General features: G+C 33.2%; 1 protein-coding gene across 2 annotated transcripts; it reads right to left on the bottom strand.

The window, feature by feature from the left end:
* Positions 1–354: 354 nt before the first annotated feature.
* On the bottom strand, positions 355–8,712 carry LOC110115239 (probable NADH dehydrogenase [ubiquinone] 1 alpha subcomplex subunit 12). Of its 2 annotated transcripts, none has more exons than XM_020848411.2 (5): positions 8,517–8,712; positions 6,122–6,148; positions 4,368–4,459; positions 1,834–1,943; positions 355–701 (listed from the first exon to the last, which is right to left on the bottom strand). In XM_020848411.2, exons 1-5 carry the CDS (start codon positions 8,603–8,605, stop codon positions 540–542), a joined length of 480 nt encoding a protein of 159 aa, XP_020704070.1. In that variant the 5' UTR covers positions 8,606–8,712; the 3' UTR covers positions 355–539. The 2 variants fall into 2 exon arrangements, with proteins under 2 accessions (XP_020704070.1, XP_020704071.1); XM_020848412.2 differs by lacking the exon at positions 4,368–4,459 and adding an exon at positions 2,325–2,416.
* Between the last annotated feature and the right edge of the window lie 543 nt (positions 8,713–9,255).

Raw genomic sequence — 9,255 nt, 5'->3', positions numbered from 1 at the left:
AAAACATCACTCTTAACTCCTACAACGTAGCGACACCCTAAGGACAATAATTAATGACCCGTCTAGCGAACTTAGAAGCTTTCTATGAGCTAGGATAGATCCCGAATTGACATGAAAACTTCAACACTTAAATTTAGTGACATCTAAAACATCCCAGAATTTTCTAGAAATTTTTAGGAGTCCTTAGACCCCTTAATTAACCAACCTTAATTAACCCGCTAAATAAGACCCCGAGACCTTCCAAAAATTATAATAAATACATTTTTGGTCATAAAATTACCTATAATAATATTTTTTTCTCAAGCAAAGCCTAGCAGTAGAAAAGACATCCACATACACATTATCCCTTAGCCATACACAACTGATGAACACTCTTTAACAAAAGGTATGCAAGCTTCAAATTTTCTAAACGATAAATCAAATACAATGCAGTTTATCTGCAGCAGCAGAACTTACAAGATTTGCTTGAGAAGAACAAAGAGCAATCAATTTGTTTATTCAAAAACAAAATATGATTCTCATAATCCAGACGTCAAAAGCTAAGAAGAGGTCTTGGTGGATAGCCATGGCTGGTATCGGGTCCAGTCCCTCTGGCCTGGGTTGAGGGCATGGCCCTTGGAATGGTAGATATACTCATCTCCCTCACCAGAGAAATTTTCCTTGTGCTCCACTCCATACCTTTTGGGTTTCAGCATCAAAAGCTTTCAAAAGAAAGATTCAGATTAGAATATCAAACCAAATTTCACTAGTGTGTGCATGTATTTTCATTATCACACAGAAAGTAAATTTTCTCGGGTCAATTCTTTCTCCATCTTTTACTAAGAAGGCTACATGCATACATATTTCTCTTTATCAACAAATATTGTAATGACTGACATATATAAAAGAGATTGGGGATAAAATGAAACACCTCAAGAAGCTTTTGAATTGGACGGCTCCAATTTTTTGTAAAGATGGTTGTAAAATTATTAAAGTAAAGTAATTTTTTGTAAAGCTGATGTAAAAGACAGTTTCCTAATACAATTTTTTTTTTAAAAGCAACGAAAAAGTAGCAGACATAAAAATTGTGATTGTGATTTGAAAAATAAAACAGTAAAAAAGTTATCCCAAACGGAGCCTAAATCTCTCCTAAAGAGATTTCATCTGCATCAAGTTCTTGGGTTGTTACCATTCTAGAATTACAATTAAAGATCGTGAGAGCAAAGATAGTGCTAGTAAGAAGAAAATGAAGATGATTCTAAATTTTAAAAACATTTTTCCTTTCGAACTACTCGATGAGAAAAGCAGTAAAATTTCTATTAATCTTTATTACATGCTTCTTGGATTCAATTAGTCTATAAGGCCTTTAAAAAATGATAAAGAAATACAAGGACACGATCTAACTGCAGATTCAGCACTTGTCATGCCTGTTCAGTCAAAAACTCCTTGCCTCAAGAACAACAGGAGAAATTATTCTGTGTGGACGACGAACGCAGCTCTACATCCGAAGATCAACCAGAATGAGCCACGTCAGTAATACCGAGTGCGGTACCGAGCACTATCGAGCCACGGTACCGATGTGGCTCATTCTGATTGGTCTCCAGATAGAGTTCGGTGTCTGCACAGAATAATTTCTTCAAGAATAGGGCTGTTCAACCCAATTCAATCTCAAGACTAATATATATACATATATTAATTACAAAATATATTGCTAAAACTCACGATCTTAGAGAAATACCTCTCTGTTAACTAATGGGCCATAGGACTTTTCACAATAATATTCATTAAGAATTGCTTCCTTTCACTTCAATCTGACACTAGAATGAAGAAAAAAAATGTCAGCGAGAATCCTACCTCATCGCCAGTATGGTCAGTAATGAAGTGCAGCCAGCCGTGCCATTCAGGCGGCACCTGAGATGCATTATACCTGCTTTTTTGAGCATACTCCACCCACCTGTGCCTTCCTGTAAAGAAATTCATAAAGCTCAAGCTCTCAGCATTTCCTGTTACAAATACCTTAGCAAAATCTTAAGATCACTTCACGCATCATCGACAAATCAAGAGAAACTATAAAATTGCAGCAACAGCAGGCAATAAATTGATGCACAATTGTCGCTGAAAGTCATTAAGCACCGAAATTAATCATTGATTTGCTTTTCTGAGCAATACAACAGGTTAGAATTTACATAGGAGGCCTGAACCTATCAATATACAGATAAGCATCATTAAAGCAATTAAAGAAAAGAAAATTGAGTTGTGTGAATTGAATTCAGGAATACAATTAGGTTTTTAAGTACTACTTTTCCAGAAGCACAGAAACAAATGATAGAATAGAATGCACATACCATATTGGGTATCATCCAGTCTTTGATAATACTTATTTCCAAATTTATCAACTCCGATAAGAGTAGCTCCTATATTGTGAATTTTAGTTTGCCTGAAATACATTAATAGAATCATAACAAATCACATAACTGCAGAATCAGAAATATAATCCAAAAAGAACATCAAATGATCTATATACTAGACAGAAAGAAAAGATATAAAAAATTGGAATTCTCATGCACTGCTCTAAGGAAAACATTATCGAACAACCATAAAAGTACATGAAGAAGAGGAACTAAACTCGATAAAGATTTCTTTTTTTTGTTGTTGTCGTTTCTCCTCATTCAAGAACTGTAACTGAACACAGGAGAAAGAATAGGATGAAATGATGGGAGTTAAATCTAATAGAGAGTTTAATCATGGCTCAGGATGAATGCAGATGGCATGCTTGAACATAAAAGGTGGGCGTAAAGTGATAATAAAGTATTTGGGTATTGCATCCATAGAATCCATAGATAAGACAATTTCTCAATTCATTCTTATGAGCATTGGTATGAAATTAATAACCATTCTCACTTGATTTCAATAGTAAAAATCCTTTGAAAACATTGCAGTTAAGGAAATAAGAACAACACTTATTCATGTTGTAAATGACCATTGAAAAGTCAATTTAACACTTGTTTAGTTGAAGGGGTTTTGAGCATACTGAATAAATTGCCTAGAAAAATAAAGCAAAATATTATTAGGAATTTGAAATTCATCTTTAATTTATTTTTGGTGTATTATGAAACTGCCCGAACCCATAACCTGCCCTAGCGGGCTCCTGTTATGTTCTTCTTATCCTTCACATGTCGTTGATCTTGTCAATCATTTACCCTAAGCAAGCTCCCCTAACAATCACTACTCACTCAAATGCTACTAATCCCGTCAACACCTCCCTCTAGTGAGCTCCTATAGCATTATTCATCTTATCCTTCACACATCGTTGATCCCCGTAAAAGCTTACCCCAAATGAGCTCCCGTCGCAACCAAAGCCCTCTGATTACCAAAGCCGCAGGCGCTCGCGTAAAGCCCTCTATAACTGCAAGAAGCTTGAATGGCGCAAGTACCGCCTTGATGACCTAAGTTAGTTTTTTATTTTTAATTTTCATTTTAATTTGTTCCAACTAAAAATAAAAAAAAATGATCTACTATATTCAAATACATTACATTTAATTTACATTATATTTAGAAATAACCTAAATATTGCAAAGAGCTCCTAATAAATTTCTCACACCAAAACCAAAAGTCACGTAGCGCGTAGATTGGAAGGCCTAATATATAATGTTCGATTGGATCAGTTTTTTAAAACACAAATGAATAAGGTTAAGTCTACCTTAAAAAAAAGACATAATCGGCTAAAAGAAGTTCCTGCCAACGCAGGCTTTGAGAAAAAATAAGAAGTATTTATTCAGCTGCAAGAAGTCTTCAGCAACACAGGCTTTGAGAAAAGATTCATGTAAGCATCCTTAACACTACAATGCAAAGAGATTATTTCCATGACTCGAACTCATAACCACGCAACGGATGTGACTTACCAGAGCTTCAGGACTAGGCCTCTATTCTTAACAAGGGTATCTGATCAAGGACCAAAAAGATGATTGAGAAAACAATAAATGAGATATTTTTTAATATTATTCACCAAGGTGTACGAATCTTGAACATTTTATGAAACATCATAGATGTAATTAAGCTTCTGCACTCAAAGGATCCTTACAGTACAATCACCAAAGATGCTCACTGCACAAGCACCAACTACAAAACTAAAGTGTTATTAGCGTAGGAACTCACAGTAGATTTCCATCAAAAATGCAGTTCCTGCAAAAGGAAAAATCAAATAATTAAAAAAGTTTCTACCCAACAAATAAAAAAGTTGACAAACAATAACAACAATTACCACTAATGACTAAACAATAAAGAAAAGAAAATTGAGTTGTGTGAATTGAATTCAGGAATACAATTATATTTTTAAGTACTACTTTTCCAGAAGCATAGAAACAAATGATAGAATAGAATGCACATACCATATTGGGTATCATCCAGTCTCTGATAATACTTATTTCCAAATTTATCAACTCCGACAAGAGTAGCTCCTATATTGTGAATTTTAGTTTGCCTGAAATACATTAATAGAATCAGGGCATCAAATGATCTTTATATGTCATACCGCCAGGTTACTGAAAGAAAAGATATAAAAAATTGGAATTCTCATGCACTGCTCTGAGGAAAACATTATCGAACAACCATAAAACTACATGAAGAAGAGGAGCTAAACTCGATAAAGATTTCTGTTTTTGTTGTCGTTTCTTGAGTTGAAAACCTCATTCAAGAACTGTAACTGACCACAGGAGAAAGAATAGGATGGGATGATGGGAGTTAAATCTCATAGAGAGTTCAATCATGGCTCAGGATGAATGCACATGGCATGCTTGAACATACAAGGTGGGCGTAAAGTGATAATAAAGTATTTGGGTATTGCATCCATATAATCAATACATAAGACAATTTCTCAATTGATTCTTATGAGCATTGGCATGAAACTAATAACCATTCTCACTTGATTCCAATAGTAAAAATCCTTTGAAAACATTGCAGCTAAGGAAATAAGAACAACACTTATTCATGTTGTAAATGACCATTGAAAAGTCAATTTAACAGTTTAGTTGAAGGGGTTTTGAGCATACTGCATAAAGTTGCTTGAAAAATAAAGCAAAATATTGTTAGGAATTTGAAATTCATCTTTAATTTATTTTTGATGTATTATGAAACCGCCCGAACCCATGACTTGCCCTAGCGGGCAATTGTCATATTCTTCTTATCCTTCACATGTTGCTGATGCAGTCAATCATTTACACCAAGCAAGCTCCCCTAACAATCACTTCTCCCTCACATGCTACTAATCCCGTCAACACCTCCCTCTAGTGAGCTCCTCTAGCGTTATTCATCATATCCTTCACAAGTCGTTGATCCCCGTCAAAGCTTACCCCCAATGAGCTCCCATCGCAACCGAAGCCCTCTGACAAACAAATCCGTAGTAGCTCGCATAAAGCCCTCTAACCGCAAGAAGCTTGAATGGCGCAAGTACTACCTTGATGACCTAGGTTAGTTTTTAATTTTTTTCAACTAAAAAAAAAAAAAAATGTACTAGATTTCAAATACATTACATATAATTTACATTATATTTAGAATAACCTAATATTGCAAAGAGCTCCTAATTAGTTTCTCACACCAAAACTAAAAGTCATGTAGCACATAGACTGGAAGGCCTAATATATAATGTTCGATTGGATCAGTTTTTAAAAACACAAATGAATAAGATTAAGTCTACCTAAAAAAACGACATAATCGGCTAAAAGAAGTTCCCGTCAATGCAGGCTTTGAGAAAAAATAAGAAGGATTTAATCAGCTGCAAGAAGTCCCCAGCAACACAGGCTTTGAGAAAAGATTCCTGTAAGCATCCTTAACACTACAATGCAAAGAGATTATTTTAATGACTCGAACTCATAACCTCACAACGGATGCAACTTACCAGAGCTTCAGGACTAGCCCTCTATTCTTATCAATGCTATCTGGTCAAGGACCAAAAAGAAGATTGAGAAAACAATAAATGAAATATTTTTTAATATTATTCACCAAGGTGTACGAATCTTGAACATTTTATGAAACATCATAGGTGTACTTAAGCTTCAGTACCCAAAGGATCCTTACAAATCACCAAAGATGCCCACTGTACAAGCACCAACAACAAAACTAAAGTGTTATTAGCGTAGGAACTCACAGTAGATTTCCATCAAAAATGCAGTTCCTGCAAAAGGAAAAATCAAATAATTAAAAAAGTTTCTACCCAACAAATAAAAAAGTTGACAAACAATAACAACAATTACCACTAATGACTAAACAATCAGAATAGAATGCCAAATTTCTTTAGAGTTACTCTAGAATCAGAAAGAATAATGTTCACGAATATAGAAAGATATGTACCCAATGATGATCTCTGATGCAAATCTATAGTAATTGATAACTCTTGAATTACCGCACAACTACTTCTAATCCCAGTCAGTGCTCCAATATACATCTCTTTAATAACATTAATATACATTTAACACAAACATTTATACTTTGAAGTATATTAAATTAACTATCGTAGTATATGCTTTCTCAAGATCAATAAAAATCATATGAAAATTATTTCTTTATCCTCCACACTTCTCCATTAATTTTTAAAACCAAAGATTTGCTTTCATAATAGATATCCCTGCCATGAAACCAAATCGATTCTTTAAAATTGATTTAATATTATTAAGTCTATGGTCTGTTACTCTCTCTCATAGCTCAATCATATGACTTATAAGCTTTTATAGTTAGTCGAATCTTCAAATCACCTTTGTTCTTAAATATTTATACCAAAATGCTTCTTACCCAATCATTTGGCAATCTCTTAATTTTTCAAGATCTATTAAAATGTTTGTTAATTAAAGCATTGCGATATGCCACATAACTCGCCAAATTATAATAAGCACCTAATTTGAACTTGCATTACATTTATACATCTTTCCAAATCTAATTCCACTTCACTTTTTACATAAATCTATAATATAATTCATTATATTGTTTATTATGATCTTCAAAATAACTTTTGACTCCAAAGCTATTATTTAGCAATTTCTCAAAGTAAAATTTTCATTTTTTTTTTAATGTTTTCTTCTTTAATCAGGAACTTGCTATTGTCACTTTTCATGCATTTAATTCGATCAAAATCTTCATATCTCTTAATTCATACCTTAAGTATTTTATATCACTCAGTTTTTCCTTCCCTAGTGCTAAGCTTATCACAAAAATCATTAAAATAATAGTTTATGTTTTACGCACAACTCTCTTTGCAAGACTTCTAACTTTTTTCTAATCATTATAGAGGTCAACCTTAGAGTCTAAAGGTTAAAGGTTTTCGTTTGAGTAGATTTAAAACCGAATATATGAAGTGTAATTTTAGTAGTAATAGATCTAATGGGAGGATTGTGACTTTGGGTATTAAGTCATTAATAAGAGTACATATTTTACATATCTCAGATCTATTGTCAAAGTGATGGTGAAATAGATTGATATATTATTAGTAGAATTCAAGTTGGATGGTTGAAGTGGAGGAATGCATCGGGCCTATTATGTGATAGAATGTGTAATGATTTATGGAGAATTCTATAAGATGGTTGTGAGACCTACAATGCTTTATGGCGCAAAATGTTGGCCATTGAAAAAGAAACATGCAATCAAGTGTTGCAAAGATGAGGATGCTCAGGTGGATGAGTGGCTTTACTCTCAAAGATAGAATGTGAAACGAGCATATACATGATAAGGTTGAAGTAGCACCAGTGTCATATAAGATTAGAGAGAGTCACCTTAGATGATTTGGTCACATAAAATGTCGGCCTTCTGATGACCCGATTAGGATAGTAGATGTATTAAATTTGACCTATATTAAAAGAGGTAGAGACAAAACTAAAAAAACTTGGTCAGGAATTATTAAAAATGGCCTTTTCTATTAGATTTAAATGAGAATTTTTTACTCTTAACAAGACACAATGGAGAAAAAAGATTCATGCGGCTAACTCCATGAAGTGGGATAAAGACTTGATGTTATTGTTGTTGTTATTATAAGCTTCAATGGTATTCAATTGTTTCCAATAAAAGCACATTTAATTTCCATAATAACCTATTGAACCTCCTCACTCCACCACCAAATTTTGTTATAAGCGTATAATCTATTTCTAGAGTTTCCAAAAACTCCTACAACAATCCTCGTAAAAAAGGTCCTCTAATCTCACATTAAAAATTATAAAATAACTTATTGATAAGTTCACACCTTTCAAATCCAAACACCTTATCCTAGGGCTTGCTATTATTAATTTTTGAATGTTTTCATTATACTTTTAGGTTATAAAACTGCTGCAACACAGAACCTACCGTCCAAATAACAAGGAGCAAATGCCCATCCCGAGAAATTTTTGACCATATATGTTTCTTTCAATCCAAAATAAAATATTTTATTTAAGAAACGGAAGCCAAGGATCTTTGATTTCTTCCATCGGGATCACAAAGTAATGGTTCAGGACTTAATTTGAAATAAATCGAAGCATAAAAACAGACATTTATGAATCAAAAGGAGTGGAAAGACTCACAAATAGCCCTCTTCTTTAAGATCTTTGGCGAAATTGACGATGCCCTTCTCTTTGATCGCTTTGAGGACGCCCCTCACGACCGAAGCCATTTCTCCTTCCTTCCTTCACTTTGATCGCCTTGAGAACGCTCCTTAGGGCTTGATGGAGTCTACTTTCAGCGTGGTTACAGAATCAATTGAGAAACAGACATCCTGACTCAATGATTTTAAAAATTAATATCTGATTTATTTATATCCTAATTTATAAATATAAAAATTCTGAATTTTTTTTCAGACTGAAGATTATTTTAAATGTATTCTGATTTTTTTTTTTTTATGTGCCTTGTAAATCATAGAAGCCCATTTATGCTTGTTGCGTGCCAGATTTTGTACAATGCTAAGACATTAGTGATGGTAGAGAAATATAAAGTTTAATGTCTTAACGTTGTATGAAAATCCGACACGCAACAATGCTACTTCAGTAGAAATCTACTAATACTTATAATTTATAAATAAATAATATACTCTTTATTTAAAAGAATAATATCACTTGTACGAATAGAAAATTTATATTAGGATAGTGTGAATGTGTGATGCAAATTATATATGTTAAGTTTTAAAAGATCTATATTTGCATTCTAATTAATATAATTTAAGATGTCACATACAATACTTCTTAGTGTAAGATTTCGTTTGGGGCGTCTTTTTTGTTGCTTCTTAAAATAACTTTTTAGTATCAAAATTTTAAATTTTATACTAAA

This window comes from Dendrobium catenatum, unplaced genomic scaffold (genome assembly GCF_001605985.2).
Source record: "Dendrobium catenatum unplaced genomic scaffold, ASM160598v2 fragScaff_scaffold_1363, whole genome shotgun sequence".
Lineage (NCBI taxonomy): Eukaryota > Viridiplantae > Streptophyta > Magnoliopsida > Asparagales > Orchidaceae > Dendrobium > Dendrobium catenatum.
Note: the sequence above shows the minus strand (reverse complement) of the source record. Positions and strands in the feature narration are given on the sequence as shown.

Excerpts from the sequence above, each read along its gene's own strand:
- LOC110115239 (XM_020848411.2), bottom strand. The coding sequence starts at position 8,605 with ATGGCTTCGGTCGTGAGGGGCGTCCTCAAAGCGATCAAAGAGAAGGGC. Across the intron at positions 6,149-8,516 it reads CTTAAAGAAGAGGGCTATTT|GAACTGCATTTTTGATGGAA; the intron begins GTGAGTCTTTCC and ends TTCCTTTTGCAG. Across the intron at positions 1,944-4,367 it reads ACTGGATGATACCCAATATG|GAAGGCACAGGTGGGTGGAG; the intron begins GTATGTGCATTC and ends ATTTCTTTACAG.